Source organism: Hemiscyllium ocellatum, chromosome 1 (genome assembly GCF_020745735.1).
Source record: "Hemiscyllium ocellatum isolate sHemOce1 chromosome 1, sHemOce1.pat.X.cur, whole genome shotgun sequence".
NCBI classification, from domain to species: Eukaryota; Metazoa; Chordata; class Chondrichthyes; order Orectolobiformes; family Hemiscylliidae; genus Hemiscyllium; species Hemiscyllium ocellatum.
In genome coordinates, this window is record NC_083401.1 from 16,178,684 (window position 1) to 16,203,050 (window position 24,367).

At 41.2% G+C, this 24,367-nt stretch overlaps 1 protein-coding gene across 2 annotated transcripts in view; it reads right to left on the reverse strand.

The window, feature by feature from the left end:
* Positions 1-1,426: 1,426 nt before the first annotated feature.
* The window catches only part of aup1 (AUP1 lipid droplet regulating VLDL assembly factor), a 57,824-nt gene continuing 34,883 nt past the window's right edge, over positions 1,427-24,367 (reverse strand). For both annotated transcript variants that reach the window (XM_060828200.1, XM_060828209.1), the window contains 6 exons: positions 21,553-21,619; positions 17,747-17,852; positions 16,497-16,655; positions 7,513-7,691; positions 4,008-4,099; positions 1,427-1,807 (listed from right to left, as the gene is read on the reverse strand). In XM_060828200.1, coding sequence (XP_060684183.1) covers positions 1,744-1,807; positions 4,008-4,099; positions 7,513-7,691; positions 16,497-16,655; positions 17,747-17,852; positions 21,553-21,619 — 667 coding nt within the window. In that variant the 3' untranslated portion in view covers positions 1,427-1,743. The remainder of the gene's footprint in view (positions 1,808-4,007; positions 4,100-7,512; positions 7,692-16,496; positions 16,656-17,746; positions 17,853-21,552; positions 21,620-24,367) is intronic.

The following is a 24,367-nucleotide window of genomic DNA, read 5'->3' on the forward strand; positions in this document are numbered from 1 at the left end:
GGAAAAACTTCTGCAATCTGAAGCACAAATAGTTTGGAAGTCATAGTTCAGGAATCTCTTAAAGGTTAGCATGCAGCTTCAGTTGGCAGGGAGAAAGTGACAACTGCAGATACTGGAGATCAGAGTCAAAAGTGCTGGAAAAGCACAGCAGGTCAGGCAGCATCCGAGAAGCAAGGGAGTCAACATTCCAGGCATAAGCCCTTCATAAGCTTCACCTGGTGGTAAGGAAAGACAAATGCAATGTTAGCATTCATTTCAAGAGAGCTAGAATAGCAAAGATGTACTGCTGACATTGTACACTGATCCAGTCATACATTCAGAACATTAAGATTCATTTTGGACCGCATATTTCAGGGAGGTTGGCTTTGGGGGATCCAGAGTAGATTTACAAGCATGATCCCAGAAATGAAGGGCCTGTCACGAGGAGCATTTGAGGACTCTGGATCTGTATTCTGAGTTTAGAAGGATGAGGTGGGATCTTATTGAAACTTACAGAATATTAAGATATCTGTATAGAGTGGATGAGGAGATGTTTCCGCTAGTAGGAAAGACTAGGACCGGAGGGCACAGCCTCAGAGTGAAGGGATGTCCCTGTAGAACTGAGATGAGGAGGAATGTCATCAGCCAGAGAGTGGGGAATCTGTGGAACTCATTACCGCAGAGGGCTGGGGAGGCCAAGTCATTGAGTGTATTTAAGACAGAGATAGATAGCTTATTGATTAATAAGGGAATCAAGGGTCACAGGGAGGAAAATGAGTTTGAGAAACATCAGCCAGGATTGAATGGTGGAGCAGACTTGATGGGCTGAAAAGCCTAATTCTGCTCCTATACCTTATGGTCTTATTATCTTGGTTACATCTTCTGAAAACTCCAGTAGATTAGTTAAAAGTTTTCATTTCATAAACTTGTTGACTTGATCTAATTATGCTTTCCACCAAGTTTTGCATCATTTGCAAATGTGGTAATATTACAAGTGTGCCCACACTCAAATCATTGATATCATTTTGGGACTTTTACACATTTAGACATAGCTGTGATTATGTCTTGAGTGTCGGCTTCCCACAGCTGAACTTGAGGCTGTCCAAGCACTCACAAGTTGATCAAACATATAAAAAGTGTCTTGTATAAAGTTGACATGAACTAAAGGGCTTACTATCATCCCTTGAGGGTGAGGCGGAAGCAGCATAGTTACAGAGAACAAAGGCTCGAGATCCATGTAATTGAAAGAGGAACAACAAACAGAGGAAAAGGATTGAGAATCTGCAGACTACGGAATTGGCTTGTGGCCATATTTGAACATCTAATAAACACACTTAGCTGCCTTTTCTGGCCCTGCTTTATATTCATTGTAAGGATCTAAAGAAATACAAAATTGCAAGCAAACAAAAGGCTTTCATTGGACACGACAATGAAGGGAGGACAGAAATCAGTTGTAAGATCTTTATAAAGACTCCAAAAAAGGGACACAATCTCTTTTCAGAATATTCGAAATATCCAACAGATGAACATGCATGATTGCCATGCAGACCACTCTGCACTCTCCATCCTCCCTCCCCTCGATTATTTTAGTTGTAAAGTTTACCCATGAAACATCTTAAAAATCAGACCCATATTGCTGGAGAAATTTTTTCAAACAAAATAAACCAAAAAAAAGAAAAAAAATTGTTCAGGTGCCATTTACACAGAGCTATGAACAGGAAACGAAGGGTGACATCTTGAATGCTGAGTTCCCCGCAGCTGAACTCAAGGCTCTTCTGCCTGGCTCTCTTCAGTGTCGAGCTGCAATCCGTGCTTCTCTATGTACTGTCTGTCTCAGGAAGGGAGAAGGTGGTCAGATTACACAAAAACAACACTTGGGCCAGGCCACTGATAGACAGGGCTGCTCTGAAAAATGAACTACTTTTTCTGATCTCCAGCAGCACAGCAATTTATACTGTAAACTTACCTACCAACCACCATACACTACGCCCAATCGCTGCTGATTTATGTGCAGCAACTAATGCTATGCTTCCCACCATATTAAGCACTGAGGTTATTTCTGCCAGTCGGCTGTTTAGCTAACAAGCTCATGCAGTTAAAGGACAGTGAGAGCCTTTTTCCTCAGATAGTGATGGCTTGCATGAGGGGACTTCGCTTTAAATTGAAGGGTGATAGATATAGGACAGATGGCAGAGGTAGTTTCTTTACTCGGAGTAGTAGGGGTACAGAATGTGCTGCCTGCAACAGTAGTAGGCTCACCAACTTTAAGGTCATTTAAGTGGCTGTGGATAAACATTTGGTTGAAAATGTAATAGTGTAGGTTAGATTGGCTTCAGACTGATTTCACAGGTGGGCACAACATTGAGGGCCAAAGGACCTGCACTACGCTGTAACATTCAGTGTTCATTACCACAGCAAATTAGCCCAAAACCCAACTTTTTGGGAGATGGGTGCGCAGCAGGGCAAAATATTTTAACCAGACAACGGCATGACCTGAAATTAACAGTACTTTTTTTTTTAAATTCATGGGGTGTTGGTATTTAAAAGCAAATTACTAAGGATGCTGGAATCTGAAACCAAAAGAGAAAATGCTGGAAAATCTCAGCAGGTCTGGCAGCATCTGTAAGGAGAGAAAAGAGCTGACGTTTCGAGTCTAACTGACCCTTTGTCAAAGCTTGGTATTTATTGCCTGCATCGAACTGCTATTGGCAAGGTGATGGTGAGCTGCCTTCTTGAACCACTGCTGTACATGGGTTGTAGGCTGACCCATAATGCCATTAGGGAGGAATGCCAGGATTTTGATAGCGACAATGTAGGAACAGCAATATATTTGCTGCATATATTTCCAAGTCAGGATGGTGAGTGGCTTGGAGGAGAACTTGCAGGTAGCGTGTTCCCATGTATCTGCTGCTTTGAGATGGAATAGTCATGGGCTTGATAGATAGTAATGTCATTGCTGAATTTCTGCGATGTCCCTAGACAGTACACACTGCCGTGACTGAGTGTCAACGGTGGAAGGTGTGGACACTAGACAAATGGGCTGGATGGTATCAAGCTCTGAGTGCTGTTGGAGCTGCACCCATCCAATCAAGTAGGGAGTATTGCATTCCTGGCTTATACTTTGTAGATGGTTTATGGAGTCAGCGAGTGAGCTACTTGCTGCTGTATTTCAAGACTCTGACCTGTTCTTGCACCCACTGTGTTGATGCGGTGAGACCAGCTGAGTTTCTGGTCAATGGTAACCCCAAAGGTGTTGATAGTAGGTGATTCAGTGATGGTAATGCCATGAGATTTTAAGTGTGACACTTAAAAACAGTGGCAAAAGATCATCCTGAGGTTTAATATCTGCTGTGGTGGGAACTGCAAAGTCCAGAGTTAGGTGGGGATGGCGATGTAGCGACAATGTCATGGGGCTAATAATCTCGAGATCAAGATGATGCTCGGAGAATGTGGGTCCATAGCAGCTGGTGGAGTCCTGGAATCAGAGAGGTCTACAGCACAGAGGAAGGTCATTTTGCCTGAGGAATTTAAATTCAATTCATAAGTCTGGAACTGAAAGCTAATTTTAATGGTCACCATGACAACTATTGTTGTAAAAGCCCATCAATTCACTGACGTCCAATAGGAAAAGAAATCAGCCACCCTTAAGGAACCTGGTTTACATGCGACTTCAGGTGGATTGTAATGTGGTTACCTTTGAAATGGTAGTACAGGGGGAATTAGAAATGGACAACAAATGTTGGCCATACCGGTCATGTCTACATCCTATGAAATAACTGAAGACACATACTTTAATGTATACAGACTGGAGTGGCGAAAAGTTGGAAGGTTGTGTTTGGCTTTTTCAGTCAAGGGTGTATTAAATAAAGTTTGTGAAAACGGATTTATTATTTTATCTGGTGATTTGGGGCGAAGTCTGGAATGCACAAGTTCAAGAAGTACCCATTACCCACAGCGACATGAAGTGTACGGTAGAAGGTGTGAACAAGCAAGCGAAGGCTATTGTACTTTGTAAAACCGGTACTGACCTCCTTGCGTAGGCATATAGAGCTTCTTTCCTTTCCTGTAGGGATAGGTGTCTGTCAACTGGTGATTTCTCAAATCTCGTTTTAGCGACAGGCTTTGGAAAATACGACAAAAAAAAATGACAATGAGATTCAAGGGATGGGCATTCTGTCCATCACAGTTACCGTACCCTGCACAATCTAGATTCAACTCCAACTGCTATCAGAGATTTCCTTACCTGCAAATTAAGTCAATATTGTTCTTTCTGAAATGTGGTAGTTTTTGAAGTAGATGTGGTTTAAACATATAGATTAATAGGAACAGACAGATCCTTTCATACAATAACACAAATTGTGGAAAGGATACTGATGATACTAGGGTAGGTTGATGCAATACTGGACTGTATTGATGGCCAAGGTGAAGCCTATCCAAAATGCAGTTTGCACTAAGTTTCTTTCGCCTATCATCCCTCCCACTGAGCTACTCCGAGATGTTGCCAGGTCAAAGTCATTTTAAAAATTCTCATCCTTGTTTTTCAAATGCCTCTATTCTCCCATTTCTTTCAATTTTTACAATCTCTTCAAGTCCCTGAAGCATCTAAGATCTCTACATCCAGCTTCATGCACCCTCCCCAATTAACATCAATGACTTTGGCTGTTCAGTCTTAACTTTGGAATTCCTTCCATGAACCATGCTCTTCCTTTAAACCACCCCACCTCCCTGATTCCAATTCACCTCCATGGCCCAGCTTTCAGCATTTGCCTTAGCGTGACTCACTGTCAAACTGGTCAAATCACATCCCCCTCTGAAGTGTAACTAGATGTTTCACCATTTCATGGTTGCTGTACATTAACCATACTGTCATAGGTATGCTGATCTCTGATAAAAATCAGTGGGCTTGTTAAGCCTCAAGAGCACTCCCTGGTGTGGAAACTCACACAGCAAATGTGAGGAGGAATGGCATCTGACTGTCCTGCCACTGTGGAAGAGGTCTGCAATCCATCTCCAGCCTCCTCCCCTTCATTTTCAAGAGCCCTGAAAATATTTTGTTTCTCATGATTTAACTAACTCACTTTAACTGTTACAGTCCAGATTATAAACAGCTGCATAACAAATTTCACTGTCTTCTTGGATTCTTTTGCCAGTTATCTTAAACCTACCCATTCTGGTTACCAGCCTCGCTGCCATTAGAAACAAGTTTTGCTTATTTATTTGACCAATCCCTCATAATTACAACCTTCATTAATTAAACTTGCCCTTAGTCGTCTCTGATCCAAAGCAAACAATTGCAGCTTCTGCAGAAAAGAAGCTCCTGAATCTTTGGTACCATTCTGGCAAATTTTGCCTTTGTCATCTTTTTGGAATCATTGCACTGCCAAATCCAATTGTTTTTTTTTTAAAAAGTGTTTCCAGAGTTTTTGGTTTCACAACTCTATCCAGGAGTCCATTCCACTATAAGTGTAAAGAGCTATTCTTGATATTTTATTATCAGGCCTAAAATAGTCTTTTACTGGTTTGAAACTCTTTCTCCTTGCTCCTTTCTTGCAATCTGAACAATAAAGAAGTCTTGTTGAAATCGTCAGGGGCTTTGCTGAGATTCAAAGTGAAGTACTGTGGACAGTTTTGGTCTCTTTAATTAGAGAAGGACATGTTTGCTTTAAGGGCAAGGTGGAGGTGAGGAGAATCCCTTGCCACCCATCAATGATCCATCCTTAACTCCTCTTGCTGTCAGTATGTTGCCTCTGACCCTCAGCCAAAAATAAAGCCGGTTTCCAAAGGTACATTGATGAAACTGAGTTGCATCTCATCACCACCATGGGCAATCTTTCCACTACTTCAAAGTTGGTCTGAGATCATGTCATGGGGCAGTTGAAAGTTTGGGAAGATCCACATCTTTGGTCCCTGTCACAAACTGTTTCCTTGCCCAACAGCATTACCTCACTTGTTGGCAATTGCCTAAGTCTGAACAGGCTCATTCCAACCTTGGTGAATCAGCTTGCGACCACATACCTGCACCAAGTTTGTCTATATCCACTTCTGGGACATGGCCAAAATCTACCCCATTTTGTCAAATCTGCTACTGAAACCCAACCCACGATCTTAGTACCTTCTTTCTTTCCCACCAACTTCATCACAACTTGCATTATCATAACACCTTGGATGTATTGAAACGTCCAAACTTACATCACAGGAATGTTATCAAACCAGAATGGACATCAAGCCTTATATAGAGATATTACGACAGATGACAAATACTTGGTACAGATTAAAGTTGAGAGAGAGGTAAAGAAGTGAATACGTTTAACAGAGAATTCAAAACCTTAGGACCTCAGTAGCTGAAGATTTAACAGTTAAAACTGAGAATACTCAAGAGGACAGAATGGCAGAGCTTTACATGCCTCTGTTAAGATCACCTTTTGGGGATGCATTGCCAGTCTGAAAATTCGGAAGTCAGATATTGACACTAAGAATCATCTTACAGCCATTTCATGTGGATATAGAAAGTCTCCAGTGAGGGTACACATTAGAAAATAACTTGATAACCCTGCTTTCCTCCTCAAGGCAAGTGAATGAAGAGATTACAGTCCCCCAGGAAGCACTTAACTGTGGGATGAGAACACATCCATTTCTTTTTGTAAAAAAAAGGTGAATTGATAAGCAAAGACAAATAAAAAGTTACATGACTTTTACCAATGCTACCTTTGATTTATGGGGTCCATTCAGTCTAGCTTAAGGTGATGCAAAGATTCCAGAATAGCAGCAGCTCTGGTCAGCAGTAGAAGGAAGCTGGGATTAGCCTGCGGGTAGCACTTCTGTGATGTTAACAGACACAATGGACTGACTGCATCCTTCTACATTTGTTATGATTCTAAGAATGTTTTGTTTTAAATACATTCATGGGATCTGGGGGATAGTAGTCAGGTCAGCATTTGTTGCCCATCCCTAATTGTCCTGGGGAAGGTAGTAATGACCTGCCTTCTTGTACAACTACAGTTCATGTTGTGTCGGTGCACCAATACAGCCATTAGTGAGGCTTCACTAAGATTATGACCTAGCAAGTGTGAAGGAACAGCACATATTTCCATGTCAGGATGGTGTATTGCTTGGACAGAAACCTGCAGGGGTTCCAATGTATCTGCTGCCCTTTTCCTGCTGGGCTGTTGGCATTAAAGGTGCTGTCTGAGAAGCCATGATGAGTTACTGCAGTGTATCTTATAGATAGTACACATTGCTATTGTTAGTGAAGAGAGTGAATGCTGAAGGTGGTGTATTGGAGGCTAACCATGCTGGGTGCCCTGTTCTAGATAGTGTCAAACTTCTTCAGTATTGTTAGAGCTGCAAATAACCCATGCAAGTAGAGAGTATTCCATCACTTGAGTTATGCCTTGGAGGGAGATGGCGGCCAGGCATTAGGGAGATCTTTTGTGGACTTAGTAATCCTACTTGAGTGGTATTTGAGAGATGGGTGTGCAATTGTAATCAGGAGCTGCCTAACTTTAAATGGTTGGATCCAGCACTGACATTTACCTTGGCAGTAGATGCGTCCTTTGGTGCCTTCTTTAGAGAGGTAACTAATTTACAAGACGCCAGTTGAGGCTTATTTGATAATGATATGCTGGAAGGACTGACTGACACTTCTTCTGGCGTGAACTGTACCCTTCCCTCCAGCAGATTCGTGATGGTTGTGTCAACACACTTCGTATTAACTGAGGAAGTGGAAAGGAAAACAAAGTCAATGGGCAAGCTTAGGACATGTAGGCTGGTCACTCAAACTTCAAGTCAATCTTCAAAAAGTTGCATAAAAACTATATCACATCAGGACTTCTAACGAATATTTCAACAGAAGATACACAAAACTTCCAAAATATCAAAGACAGTAAAATAAAGAACTGACATTTATGTTGCACCGAGAGTCATCCCACAGCACTTAACAGTTGTAATGAAGCAAATGAAACAATTGGGAACAGCAATCTCCTGCAAACAGCCGTGCTGTAATGACCAGTTAACTGGCATTTTATTGATATTGGTGGAATAAATGTTACCAGGGAAGAAATCATTTTGCTCATTTTTAAAACAATGCAATAGATTTTTTTAAAGCTTCCAGAGAAGACAGATAGGGCCCCATTTTAAAGGTTAATTCAACAGACTGAACAACCACAAGTGCAGCATTCTTTTCAATACTGCATGGAGTGTCAACTGAGATTCAGGTCAATGCCAAACACTGAATTCTCTTCAAAGTAAATATTTATCTTCACTCATCTAGGTTATAAACTAGAGGATTAGCTCACTCATCCTTCAAATAATCTAATATTTTCATCAGAACAAAAAAGGTACAGGTTCTTTAAAGAATGGGCAATCTGTCCGACCAAACTATCACCCAGACTCTGAAGGCAAGAATCAACACTGACGTGAACTAATATTTTTTAGATGTCAAATTCTCTTTCACTTTTGGACTTTAGTTTCAGAATGGCAACCTGTAACTAGTGGAATGCCAAAAGGATCAGAGGTGGACCGCAATTATTTGCATTAATGACTTGGATGTTGAAGATACATAGTACTATAGCAAAACTTTGGATTACATAAAATAGGTGGGAAAGCAAAGGGTAAAGATGACACAAGTTTGCAGAGGGACATAGACAAGTTAGGTGAGTGGGCAAAATCTTGACAAATTGAATAAAATGTGAAAATGTGAGGTCTGCACTTTAACAGGATTAATTCATGAGCTGAATGAAAATGTAAATGAAGAAAAATTGGAGTAAGTTTCAGCACAGAGGGATTTCGGGTCGTCACAATCTAGCATTGTGATTCCATGAGTAAAAGGGAAGGCAAATGGACAGATGGCCTTTTTTTAAAAAAAGGTGGGGATAGAGTGCAAAAACAGGGAGGTCTAAATCTATATAAGACACTTGTAAGACTATATTTGGAATACTGTGGATAGCTTTGGTCCTCTTATCTAAGGAAAGATATCCTGGCATTGGGGACAGTCCAGAGAAAGTTCACCAGATTGAACCCAGGTACGGAAAGATTTTCTTTTGAGGAGAGGTTGTGTACATTGGGCCTACACTTTTAACACTGGAGTTTAGAGGAATCAGAGGTGACCTCACCGAAACATAGAAGATTCTTGGGGAGCGTGAAAGGGGAAATGTTGACAAGTTGTTTCCTCTGGGGGGAGAGGGCATAATCTGAGTAAGGGGTCATCTATTTAAGAAAGAAATGAGGAAGATTTAATTGTCTCAGAGAATAGTAAACCTGGAAATCTTACATGCAAAAGGCTTTAGATTTTGAGTTATTGAGTATATTCAAGGCTGAGACAGACAGATTTTTAATCAGCATGGGCATCAAGAGCAATGGATAATAGGTAGGAAAACTGGAACTGAGGGTGATCAGATTAGTTGTGATCTCACTGAATGGTGGAACAGACTCATAGGACAGAATGGCCTACTTCTGCACCTACATCTTATGGTCTTCATGCTATTGTAATGGTTTAACAAGTTCGAGAACAGAATCCTATCTTCCACGCTTCATGAACTTAAGTAGAGGCAAAATTCGGCTGCCTGTGTCCTAACCTACACCAAATCCTGTTTACTTATCATTCACTGACATTGGAGGCCAGTTTGACTGAGGCTCGATTTAAAAAATATCTTGCTTTTCAAAGCCATCTATGGTATTGTCCATTCCTATTATCATAACCTTGGAGAAAGTGAGGATGACAGATGCTGGAAATCAGAGTTGAGTGTGGGGTGCTGGAAAGGCACATGAGGTCAGGCAGCATCTGAGGAGCAGGAGAGTCGATGTTTCAGGCATGAAGTGATGATGGGCCAATCCTGAAACGTCAACTCTCCTGCTCCTCGAATGCTGCCTGACCCACTGTGCCTTTCCAATACCGCAGTCTCACTATTATTATAATCACCATCACCTACAATCCTCTGAGATCTCTGCACTTCTCCGATTCTGCCCGTTTGACATTTCCAATCGCTTCACTAAAACCTTCAGTAGCTGAGGTTCTCAGCTCTTCAATTCCCTCTCAAAACCTCTCCACCCCTCTCTCTCTCTCGCGCTCTCAGCTTCAGGATGCTCCTTAAAATTCAGGTTTTTGATTAATGGCCATGGCACTTAATATCTCCCAATGTTAAATGTTGCCTGATAGTGTCACTGTTAAGGATACCTTACTACATTGAAGACCCATATAAGTACTGCAGTTATTGGTATTGGAAAATGATGGCACAGTGGTAATATCACTCAACATAATCCAGTGGCAGGGAGGTGAATCCAAATCCTACCATGGAGTTTGAATTTAATTCATAATTTGGAATGGAAAGCTGGTCTCAGTAATAGTGGCTGTGAAACTAACAGCAATTGCTGGCTCACCAATGATCATTTAGAAAGCAAATCTGCCCCCTTTACCTGTTCTGGCGTAGATGTGACTTGCAATGAGATTGACTCAACTCTGAATAGACTCAGCAATCTGATCACTTCAAGGGCATGCGGAGATGGTAACAAAGGCCACATACCATGCAAACAAAAAAAATGCCTCTTTCTATCTGCTTTGCATTCTTGAAAGAATGCCCTTCCTGAAAAATGAAGCCCAATTAAAGCATACAATATTCTCACTGGAGTTGACCTAGTGTTTCATGCATGTTGAGCACGACCTCTTGCTTTTCTATCCAATGCCTTTCTTTCCAAAGTCCACAATCTTATTTGCTTTTGTTAATCTATTCAGACGCCTTCAAATATTTGTGCACGGAAGAAAAAAAAAGCAAGTCAATGCTTGTGGACTGACTTTCAATGTTGTAGCCTGAGAGGTATCCCTGAGTAGCAATGCAATGAGTGAAGGACCTACATCATTGAAGCAACACAGGCAGCCTCTTCTTCCCACTGATTTTCAAACCACATACGTAAATGTCACACTGCCCTCCAATGGCAGGAAATGGACAGTGAACATTACCAGCAAATGCTGGTCTTCCCAATGACATACATTCCACAAAAATATTTTCAGAAAGTATTTTACAACTGAAGAAGCACTGTCGCAACGAAGGAAATGTTGCAGTCAATCTGTGCACGGCAAAGCATTACAAAGAACAAGGTGACAAAAATAGACCATCTTTGGCTTTTTTGCGATGTTGATAGAGGCATAAATATTGCCGAGAACCCTAGTAGAACTCCCCCACTCTGAGATTGTAGCACATAATCTTAAACCTTACTTCAGTGAGCAGGTAGGACTGTCATGTCTCACTTGAAAGACTGCACTGCCTGAAGTAGTACTCTGGGCATAAGAGCCTGGATTATTTGTCCAGTGCCTGAATTGCAGATGTGAACCTAACATCCAATGATGTTCACCACACCAGTGTTCCCTCTAATTTTCCTTCAGGGTATGAGGACTCCAAGGCTTCTGGAAGTAGAAGTCAATGTCGCAATCAGTGGACTGACAACTTTCGCTGTGCCCAATACCTAGACCTCACAGCTCAGAGGGAATGTTGCTCCTGACTCACGCCTTTTAGATGATGAACAGATTTTGGGGAATTAGGAGGCAAGTTATTTGCGAATGTGTTCCTGGCCTCTGACCTTCTCTTGTCGCACTGAGTTATGTGACTATGATGAAGTGGTGCTGGTGTTGGACTAGGGTGGAGTTTAATTAAAAATCACACAACACCAAGTTATACACAACACCAACAGGTTTAGTTTAAAGTACAAGCTTTCGGAACCCTTCTCATTCATCAGATAGCTATTGGGGGAGAATCATCAGACAGAATTTATAGTAAATGTTCAAAATTCTGGGTTTTGCATATTAATCAATTAAAACCTGCATCCCCATTCTAAGTGATTAAAATCTCAACAGTGATCCAGGCTTGACCAATACTTCGCATCAGTTGTATGACAGCTTGATCTTTTACTATAAATTCTTTGTCCTATAATCCTGCTTCACTAGCTTCCTGACAAAGGAGCAGCACTCAGAAAGCTTGTACTTTCAAATAAATCTGTCGGACGATAACCTAGCATTGTGCGATTTTTAACTTCATTTGACTAGTTCAGCTCAGTTCCTGGTCAATGGTATTGGGATAATAACAATATCGAATGCCATGGGCGGTGATTAATTGTCTCTTTGTCAGAGATGGTCATTACCTGGCATTTGTGAGATGCAAATGTTACTTACCTCTTATCAACTCAAGCTTGGATATTGTCCAGATTTTGTTATATTTGAACACAGGAACAGGAGCAGGTCATTTGGCTCTACGAGGCTGATTCACCATTCAACATCATCAAGGGTGATCATCCAACTCAGTAGTCTATTCTTGGTTTCTTCCATGTCCTTTGATCCCTTTCATCCTAAGAACAATATCTACATCTTTCTTGAAAGTCTTCAGTGTTTTGGCTTCAACAGTTTTCTGTAGCAGAGAACTGCACAAGCCTCACCAGTTGCTGCATAAAGAAATTTCTCCTTATCTCTGGCCTAAAACGCCTATCCTCTGATCCTTAGACTGCGACGCCCGATTCTGGAAACCTCGGTCATCGAGGACACCATTCCTGCATCTCCTCAGGCAAACCCTGTTGGAACTGGAAAGGTTTCTATGGAACCCTCACTTCATTAACCCTAGTGGATATAGTGCTGCTGACCGATCCAGTTTCCTGGTACGTCAGTCCTGCCATACCAGGGATTACTGTCGACATGGACTTGAGGGGAGAGTATTTGAGGAGTCACAAATAGTGGTGCACATTAAGCAATATCAGCAAACATTCCCACTTTGCTGCTAACAATGTGGTCTCCTCTACATTAGGGGGATGAAGTGTCGACTGGACAACTGCAGAATACCAGTGTGCTGTCCACAAAACTGACCAAGCTTTCAGTTGCCAGTCATTTCAACACAGCATTATGTTCCCTTGCTGACATCTGTCTTGAGCTTGCTACAGTGCTCCAGAGAAGCCCAGTGCAAGCTGGAAGAATAACACTTCATTTTCCACTTGGGAACTCAGCAGCATTCTGGACTTGATATTGAATTCAATAATTTTAGGGCCTGAGCACCTTCTCCCACATCCTTACCCCAACTCTCTCACTCCAGGCCTGGTCAGTATATGGGCTTCTCCAACAAAAAAACCCACTGTCAGCTTAATGGCCCCCATCAGCAGCTATTCATTTTCCCAGGCTCACCTTTACCCATTCCTTTGTCTGCTCAAGTGTTGTCTTGCTCTCTCTGGGCTTCATCTCCACTTACCATTTACTCCTCCTCCCTCCCCCACCATCTTTAACACATACCAACATTTCCCTAGCTACAATCAGTTCAGGCAAAGGGTCACTGCGCCTGAAAAGTTAACTCTACTTTCTCTCCACAGATGCTGCCAAACCTACAGAGTTTTTCCAGAGATTTCTGCTTTCACTTCTAACAAAAGCAAAACTGGGCATCAGTGAATAGGTTACTACTGAGCAGATGTTGCATGGTTGCATTGATAATGAAGCATTCTATCACTTGACTGGTGATCAAGAGTATACTGATGGCCTAGACTGGACCTCATTTTTGTGCACCTGGACAATTTTCTACATTGTTGGGTAGATGCCAGTATTGTAGCCATACTAGTATAAATTGGTATCTATGAAGCTGGGAATCTCTGAAGGAGGCCAAAATTGATCATGCATTTGGCACTTCTGGCTAAAGTTAATTGAAAATGCTTTGATTTACCTCTTGCATTGATGTGCAAGGCTCTTTCATCATGGAGGATGGGGATATGTGTGGGGCCTCCTCCACCAGTGAGTGTTTTCATTGTGTAACACCATTCACAACTGGATACGGCAGGATAGCAGAGTTCGGACCTGATCTGTTGGTTATTGGATTGCTTAGCTCTGTCTATCACTTGCTGCTTATGCTGTTTGGCACACATGTAGTCCTGCTTGGTAGTTTCACCACGTTGACACCTCATTTTCAGGTATGCCTGGAGCTGCTCCTGGCACGCTCTCTTGCACTTTCCAGTGAACCAGGGCCGAACCTCTGGATTGATGCTAGTGATAGAGTGGGGAACATGAGGATGCAGATTGTTTTGGTCTACAATTCCGCTGCTGTTGATGGCCCATATTGTTTCATGGGATGTCCATTCTTGAGTTGCTAGATCTGTTCAAAACACGGTGGTAGTACCTGCAACATGGAGGTTATTCTCAAAGGGAATGCAGGACTTCATCTCAAGGACTGTGCACTGGTCACTCATTACTGGTACTGCATCTACAGCTGGCAGATTGGTGAGGATGAGGTCAAGTATGCTTTTCCCTCCTTTTGATTCTCTCACCATCGACAACAGATCCAGTATAGCAGCTGTGCCTTTTAAGACTTAACCAGTTCATTCAGTCGTGCTACTGGTTTTGACTGCTTGAAACTATTGAAATCCCCCACCCAGGGTGCATTCTGCATCCTTGCTGCCATCAGTGCTTTCTCCAAGTGTTGTTCAACAACAGGAGGATGGTACGTGGCAGTCAGGTGATTTGCTTTGTGACTCAGTGTCCAGAGCAAACATTAAGGACTCCCAAGGCAACTCCCTCCCAGCTGCATAGCACTATGCTACCACCTCTGCTGGGTCATTCCTGCTGGTGTGACTATATATCCACAGATGGTAATGATGGTGCATGGAACATAATGAATAATGTATGAGTCCATGAGTCCATATGTCAGGCTGTTAGGAGAAAGTGAGGACTGCAGATGCTGGAGATCAGAGCTTAAAAATGTGTTGCTGGAAAAGTGCAGCAGGTCAGGCAGCATCAAAGGAGCAGGAGAATCGACATTTTGGGCGTTCCTGAAGAAGGGCTTATGCCTAAAATGTCGATTCTCCTACTCCTTTGATGCTGCCTGATCTGCTGCGCTTTTCCAGTAACACATTTTTAAGCTATGTCAGGCTGTTACTTGGCGGATCTGTGAGACAACTCTCTCAATTTTAGATCTAGTCACTAGCTATTAGTAAGGAAGAGCCTGCAAGGTCAATAGGACTATTATTGTTAGTTCTCAGTTCTGGTGCCTAGGTAAATGCCAGGTGGTCCATCTGGTATCATCTTTTTTTTGAGACTTTCTAGCAATTGTTATAGCTGAGTGACTTGCTGGCTATTTAGAGTCATAGAGTCCTACAGCACAGAAACAGGCCCTTTAGTCCAAACTGGTCCATGCTGACCAAAATGTCTGCCTACGCTAACCCCATTTCCCTGCATTTAGCCCCTATCCTTCTACTCCTTCCGATCCATGTATTTGTCCAAATGCCTTTTAAATGTTGTTAATGTACCCGCCTCAACCACTTCCTCTGGCAGTGCATTCCATAGGTGTACCACCCTCTGGTGTAAAAAAAGTTGCCCCTCAGATTCCCTTTTATCCTTTCCCCTCTAGCCTGAAACTGATGCCCTCTCAGGGTTAACTAGATTGCAATGGGTCTGGAGTCACATATAGGCCAGACAAGGTAAGGGTAGCAGTTTCCTTCCTTCAAGGACATTAGTGAACCAGATGGGTTCTTTCTCCCCACAACTGACAATGGTTATCATTACACTTTTAATTCCAATTTTCATCAAATTCAAATTGCACCATCTATCATGGCAAGATTTGAACCCGAGTCCCAGAACATTATCTAGGTCTCTGGTTTAATACTCGAGCAACAATAGCACAAGACAATCATCCCCATTTTACGTCTACTACCTCATTAGGAAAAGCTTTTAAAACAGGTACTGCAGCTCCATCAACTTGTTCAGTACGGGTTCCCTGGAGATGATGATATCACCAAGTTCCTTTCTACTTCTAATTCTCCGATTTATGTATTTTTATCCTTTATCACATTGTTAATCACATCCGCCATTTATTTATTATCTACTATTAACTCCCTGTTCTCACTCCCAAGACGACTCTCTTCGTTTTTAGGTATCTATATAAACTCTCGCTAACTGTTTGACATTTCGAGCTAGCTTCCTCTCATGGTCTAATCTATTTGAATAGATTAACTGTTCAGAATAGCAAAACGAAAAGCCAAAGAACTGCAGACGCTGGATTCAAAAACAAAAACTGAATGCAGCTCATTGGATCCGAAACCTTAACTCTGATTTCGCTCCACAGATGCTGACAGACCTGCTGGGTTTCTCCAGCAACATCTGTTTTTGACCCATTTAAACATTCTCTGCCATTCTTCATATTCTGACCCACTTTATGTTTTTATTTAGATCTGTGACATCTGCATCATTTTGTTTTGAAGTTTCCTGCACTAAAGGATTTTTGTGAAGCATTTCTTTAAATAACAATGTATGAATATTGTCATGGGCACCATTTATATTCCAGATTTATCAACTGAATTTAAATTCCACTGGCTGCAATGGTGGAATATGAACCCATGTAGCCAGACTTCTAGCTTTGGTATCTGGAATATTCACACAGTGACATAAGCACTATCTCTCGTTTACTGCATCCTCCCTTCTCAGGTGGGAGAATGATGGGAAATTTTAATATGGAAATGAGAAAAAATGGGAGAGAAAATGGGGCAAGGGAAAGAAAAATAAACTGATGTCCTACCTAAATCCATTTTAATGACACTGAGTGGGATGTGAGGCAGCACTTCTTTGACTTGCTTGGCCATTCCCGTGATCCGAACATCCTCTGCAGACAAACTGCTAATGCTGAGCCCTGGGAGGAAGGTCCGAGCTCGTGCTCCAGATGGTTGACTGTTGGATGCTGAAATAAAATGATCAGATGTCTTAACTTAAATCTCTCCTCCAGTTGTACTCAAACTCTCTCACACTTCACTATGCTTGGCACTAGCTCTACAACTAAGGCCTGTCACAGGCAGTCTGCTGGTCATAATGTGGCCTACCAAGTAGTTCTGAATATACGTGATGTGGAGATGCCTGTGGACTCACATGGACAAGGTCAGAAGTCACAGGATGCCAGTTTATAGCCCAGCGGGTTTATTTGCTCCTTCAACGGTGAATTCACCAGTGCTCCGAAAGCTTGTGATTTCCAATGAACCTGTTTGACTATAACTTGGTGTCATGTGACTTCTGACTTAAATATACGAAGTAGAAGAGAAGCTTCAGCAAGGAGATGCTTTTCTGACAAGAGACTGTTTTCCTTCTGATGCTGATACATACACTATGAAGCTTAGAGGTGCTGAGGGAAGAGATTCTGAGCTGGACAGTAGGTCAAGCTGTAGACAAGGCTCTCTGTCTTTTCTGTATAGCTGCCAGGCCAGTGAATGAGGCAGTCAAAATGGCTGATCATTGTATCAGGACCCAGTCATTTCAGAGGTCATTTTTATTAATTACTTATTCATTCTTCTGAAATTGGTGTTTTCAGTTGTGTTACATGCAACTTTTCTGAAATTTGCTCATTGGTCTCCCAGGTGAGAGAAAAATTGAAATGTGGCCCCACTCACAGAACTATTTCTTATATCAAAATCACAAAAATACAGCATTTGCATCGAGTTAGCTACTTTAAAGTAGCCCAAGCAACTTCATAAGGGGAAAAGCCAATATCGAGTTGGATCACAGATCAGCCACAATTGCAGTAAATGTGGAATAGTTTCAAAAGGCAAAATAGCTTTCCTTGGTCCTAAGTCCCAACGTCCGCTGATTAAATTGCCACTCTGCCTTTTACAAAGATTATTTTAATGCTGCAGCTTCATCTCTCAGGTATTGAACAACTGATTTTGCGAACTTATCATAACCTAACTTGTGTCTTTTTGTGTACAAGGAATTCTCCTGCAGTATGAAAACAGCCACACATTATGTGCAAATTAATTCAAGCAGCAAGAACACAATCCTGACCTGAGCTGGCCGCTTGTGGTGCCGTGTGTTTCATTCTTTTGAGGTATTCCACTTTATCAGACTTGGTATGCTGAGTCGACACTACACCAAGCTCTGTAGCTAAATGCTAAGAAAAAATTACAATTAGATTTAGCAGCATATAGATGGCGACGAGCTGAATGTTGTTTATAGAACCCGCATTAACAGTATTGAATCAACTCTTTCCAGGAAACAAAACTGTAGAGCAATGAAGCTTGACATTCTAGAGTCACAGAATGATAACCAACACAGAACAAAACCAGTCAACCTATAATGCTGGTACTGAGCTCTCCAGTCTCTTGCTTGTTCCCCACAACTCTTCAAACATTTATCCAATTCTCTATCAAAATTGAATCTGCTTCAAGCCATCTTTCAGGTAGTGTGCTCCAGCAAACAATCTGCTGCATGAATGCTTTTAGCTCTTTATGGTGCTTCTTCCTGAAGAAGGGTTCATGCCCGAAACGTCGACTCTCCTGCTCTTTGAATGCTGCCTGACCTGCTGCGCTTTTCCAGTAGCACATTTTCAGCTCAGGTTCTTTTGCCAATCACCTTCAGCGGAGGGTAAACAGAAGGTCAGAGTTGGAGGAACTAAGAAAGCTAGAGTGAAGGAGATTACAGAGATAGAAAATAAAACAAGGACTCTGGAGGATTTACAAGAAAAATAATCCTGTATATTAGCCACCTGTCGGGGTGCATCTGAACGAATGAAGGTCAGCAAGACACGTACAGCTCGCTATCGGAGGTATCAGCATTAAGTTAATGAAACGGCAAAAGCTTCAGAGTTATCTTCAGACTGAGAGGAATGAGCTAACCTCATATTGTGGCAATATTTGGGGTCAAGACTTGGCTGTGGCAAGAAGAAAAAAAGAAAAATAACCCAAGTTCTGGCTTCCAATCAGTAGCCCCAGCTGTGTGGATGTTCAGCAATATAAGGATTGGACTGGTGTGTGATGTCATAGCGATGTATAGTACCCTTCAGCCCAAGTACACAATCTTCACATGAATAAAGGCAAGTTAGCCTTCACCTCAACTGCTTCAATGAATCTCTGCTTCAGTCAGAGCAGAGATTCATTAAAGTACTCTTTTTTTAAATCAATATGAAATACTTTCATTTCTAATATAGAATATGAAGCATTACAAAGTAACCTTAACAGTGAAGGTGATCATTCCATTCAAAATAGGATATTGGAACTCCCTTTCTAACAGCACTGCAAGTGTCCCTATTCCTCAGTGACTGCAACAGTTCAAGAAGGTAGCTCATCACCATCTACTCCAGGGTAACAAGAGATGGACAAAAACTAGACACACCCACATACAATGAATGAACTTGGAAAAAAAAATCAAATTTGTGGTGTTTCAGATTTGTAGCTCAGGTTGAGGTTCTGGAAGTAGGTGAGCTGGAAGGTTTGTTTTCAGGCATTTCATCACCATACTAAGTAACATCTTCAATGAGCCTCCGAATGAAGCACTGGTGATGTATCCCACTCTCACTAGTATCCTTATATACGAATAAGGAAGGACACCACTTCGACCGGGACAACACATCCATTCCAGAACAAGTCAAATAGAAACACCCACAAGAATTCCTAGAAACATGGCATTCCAACCAGAACTCTATTAACAAACATATTGACTTCAATCCCATTTACCTCCCCCGAGGAAAAGAACAGGGAATGACATCACCATAGGAAATGATGTCACTAACCTTAGGAAATCAAACATACAAATAGAAAGTTGGCTACACTACCAATGCTTCCTTCAGAGGCTCACTGAAGATATTATCTAGTATGGTGACGAAACATCTGAAAACTAACCTTCCAGCTTTGAGAGCAAACCTACATCCAGAGTAATGTCTTTTGCACTATTTCCAATACCTCTAGGTCTTTTATATACAATGGAAATGAGAACTATGCAGTCACTAAGGTTCTGCACAAATTTACATGTATCTTCCTGTATTAATTCTCTCTCCAGCAATGAACCCAGTACCTTGTTTGCTTAAGAAACAGAAAAAAATAGTAACAATAAATCATTCAGTCCACTGAGCCTACTCCACCATTCCTCATGATCAAGGCTTATGCTCTCAACATCACACTCTGTTCTCTCCGAAAGCCTTTCGAAATATATTATTTTCTTAAATCCATTGTGTACCAGCTCCCACAACCCTCTATAGCAGAGAGTTCAACAGGTTGTATGTGAAGAAATTTCTCCTCATTTTTATCCAAAAAGGCTCATTGTGTAACCTGAGAACACAAACCCTTGTTCTGGAAATCCCTCCTGGCCGGGAAAACATTACCTCAGCATGTAGTCTATCCTGCCCTGTTTTAGTTTTACCTGTTCCAACAAGATCCCCTCTCAGTCTTCTAAACGGCAGTGAACAAGGGCCTACACGATCCAATCTCTCTTCAGATACAGATTTATCATCCCAAGAATCAGGCTTGTTAATCTTTGATGCACTCCCTCTGTAGCAAGTATACCTTTTCTCCGGTAAGGTGACCAAAACTGCACAAAGTATGGTCTCACCAAGGCCCTGCACAATTGCATTAAGACTTCCTTGCTTCTGTTTGGACTGATTATTCTAAATCACTACCTCCAGTGAGCAGGTAAAAATATGACAACCTAATTATGCTAAAAGTCAGACTTGACTTAATTGGCAATAGAAAACAAAAAATAAAAAAAAAAGCAAAACAAAGGAACTTCAGAAAGCTTCAATGTATAGCACCATGAACAAACCTGGATAAATATCACCCACAACACACATGGACCAAATACTTAACTTCAGAAGCAATCATACCAACATCCACAAACTGAGCTGCATCAAGACATTATTTCAACGAGCTACATCACACTGCAGCACCCAAGAACTACAAAAAACAGAGGAAAAATATCTATACAATGATTTCAAGAAAAACAGGTACCCAATAAACATAATCCGTCGATTCATCATAAACAAACCCCATCAAGCAGACACAACGCAACCAAAAACTATAGCCACAATAGGCATATCAGAAATGACTTCCAGACTACTCAGACCCCATGGCATCATGGTACTCCACAAACCTACCAACACACTTAAACAGCGACTAATGAACCTAAAGGATCCAATAGATACCACCAGCAAAACTAATGTCATTTACAAGATACCATGCAAGAACGGTAAAAAGCACTAAATTGGACCAACTAGCAGGAAACTTGCCACCAGGTTACATGAAAACCAACTGGCCACCAAAAGACATGAACCACTATCACTAGTTTCTATACATACAGACAAAGAAGGATAACACACTCATCCTAGGACAAGCAAAACAAAGACATGCACAAGAATTCTTAGAGGCATGGCATTCTAACCAGAACTCCCGAAACAAACACATCGATTTAGACCCTATCTACTTTCCCTTGAAAAAAAACAGGAGATGACATCACCCACCATAAGAACCAATAGAGAGGTGGGACATTCCACCAGCATTTCACTGGAGATTCTCACTGATGATGTTTCCTAGTATAGTGACGAAATGTCTGTAAACAACTCTTGAAGCTCAGTGAACTAACTAACTTACATACTTATCACCCACAATTTTTGCAAACCTCTGGGTGCAGGATTGCATGAATTGCTTTATATGTAGCCTTTAGATGAATGGATAAGTATAGTGTCAGCAGTCTTTTTGAATCATAGAAAGGACAAGGATTGATCCAATACTTTCTAATTTTTAAGTTTACATTGTAGGCATTGCTGAAAACACAGCCATTTTCTCAAGCAGCTCGTGGAAGATATTGATCACCAATCAACTCACCTCCTGAACTCTGACTGCAAAATCTTCCACTGATTCTTCATCCATTTGGGACATGCTGGGCAGCCACCTACAAAAAACACCGAGAAACACATAACCGTTAGGAAGGAAAGGAATACAGCAACCAATTACAATGAAATTCATACCAAGTTTTGCTTTTCAACCCAAAATATTTTGGTAGCTGATAATCCTAAAACTTGTTATTATCAAAGCCACTGTTAAGACAGCTGTGTAAAGCAAGATTAAATTGATAACTGATTTGCACATTTCCTCAGGGAGCTCCTTCGACAGGGAAGATCACAATTTTGACTGGTACTGACTTAGCCAATCTCAATTCAAGTGTGTTGGTAATTGGCCTTGGTCCTGGGAAAAGGCAAAATGTGGCAAGGTTCCAACTTCCAACAGCTTTATATCCAGCTTGGCAGCAAACTCTACACATTGGGCAATGAGAGCTGGAATGCAATTGAAACCCACTCATAACTTCTCATCATTCACTGTCAACAACCAACTTCTTAACATTGAAGTAATAGGAAGACAAGTGAAGTCTATATTGGATTAGTGTAACAGAGTACACATATGGAAATAAATACAATCAAAAGGCACTTAATGCAGTTGAAGAGAACTTTTGTTTCATTATGAACTGGTTATTAAAACATTGCTCTTTTTTCTTAACATGAAGTCACCCAAACTAATCAGATGGTGCAGATCTGGAGTGACATGTAGGCTAGAAATGCTAGGAATAGGAGTTCCCTTCTCTGAAGGGCAGAGTTGAACAGTTTTCAACAACCTGGCATAGCCGTGGTCACTAATTTGCAGATTTATCGAATTAAATTCCCTAATTTGCTATTGAAAGATTAACCTCTTGCTTGCAAAGTCCAGGACCATAGCCAATCTGCCACTAGACCAGAAAGGGAGATATAATGCAAAGCATGTTTGGATCTTATAAACCTGGACATATGGTAATCAAGAGCAAGAAGTGACAACTTTGCATAAAACCTGCATCAGGCTATTAGTGAGCACTGGCTTTTCAGACGCTCAATTGCAGAAAAGATTGAAGGCATTGAGCCAGTTCTGTGGCTTGACGGGGAAAACCAGAATTGGAAGAGATATTTTTAAACTTGTGAGCATTTTTATATTGGGAAATTGCCAGAACATGAAGAATACAGAAGAAAGTCGTCAGAAGAAATGTTCACAAACAGCACAAAATGGTTGACTATAGGTGACAATTGAGGCAGTGCCTACTGCATTTTTCAAAAGGAAAATTAAATGCATTTGCAAAAAAATAAGGTAAATATGTAACCACAGGAACAGCATGGAGGATTAGGTTTGCTTTATTCTTACAAGTTGCTAGAGCAGACAGTTAAAGATAGCTTCAATTCAAGCTAGCAATTAGTAGACATTAAAAGATTTTAAGAGACTGATGATGTGGTGCCTCAGCATAGTCAGTGTCTTCAGAAAAGGAAGGAGAAATTTAGAAATTTACAGGCACTTGTTTGTCATCTACAGAGAAATATGAAAATCCTTTAAATGTGTATTATTACGTACTGAATGTCTATGGCTCTAAACTCATATCTGACTGAAGTAGGGAGAAATAATACAAATTCAGTTATTGATGATGGAAAAAACTTTTTAACAATTTAACTTCTTCCATGGCATTACATTAGTGCTTAATTGAGTCAAAGTTTTACAAACAATGATGAGATGAGTGACAATCTATCTTTGATGCACAAGGTAGAGGATTGATCAGGACTCCAAAAGACATCCTTGCTCTTTTCCATTTACTTGAGGGGGATGATAGAGCATCTAAAGATTATAGTTTTAATAGGCTATTGTCAGATACGATCATTCCCTGGAATGGGGCTTGAAGCCACAACACTAACTGTTACCATTGACACTTGATTAGTTGCACAATCCATTCTAACTAGACAGTACTGTTTACTGCTCTATTTGAGATCCTCAAGAAACAACCACATAATGTGGATAGTGGTGATTGGTTCCTTGCCCTAGAGGATATTTGGGAACAAGTTGCAGATTTACAATCACCTGACAGTTTTCACAGTAATTTGCTTGCACAGGGCAACACATGACTGAATGGAATTGGAGTGGATGTCCTGATCAGCCGTGATCTCACTAAGTTGGCAAAACACACCCGAGGAAATGAATGGCCCAAACCTCTTACAATGTACTAAATCAATGGTGCAGTGGGTTCAAGGGACTTAACTACATGTGACTGCAGCATTTAAAATTGCAACATCTGGCTTGCCAGGTCAGCATCATAAACAGCAAATCGACTTCTTCAAGGTCAGAATAAAACAAATAAGATGCGATTAGAACATTTGCACATAGGAGCCAAATTGAATCCCAAACACCCTCTTCCTATGCAATGATTTCAACATCATTAAGTTTTAGCTACAAATTAGTTAAGTGTCGGAAGATTCTCTGGAAGAGTAAGATTTGTCGGCAAGATTAACCCTGTAAATAATGTAGTGTTGTCACACTTCCGGTTTCACCGACCAGTTACTGAAATGGATATTCCTGACCTCTGCCCAAACCTGGAGTATTTAGGAGTACATCCTAAATGTTTGCAATGAAGCTGGGCCAACATTTGTTGGAACGGAATATGGAGTTGCAAGTCAAGAGTGTGGTGCTGGAAAAGCACCGGTCAGGCAGCATTCAAGGAGCAGGACGATTGACGTTTCGGGCATAAACCCTTCATCAGGAATGAAGTTGCAAGTATGAGTGAAATATAGCTCTTAAGGCTAAAGGGTTCAAAGGATATGGGGTAAAAGGTACAGAATATAACAATCAGCCATGAATA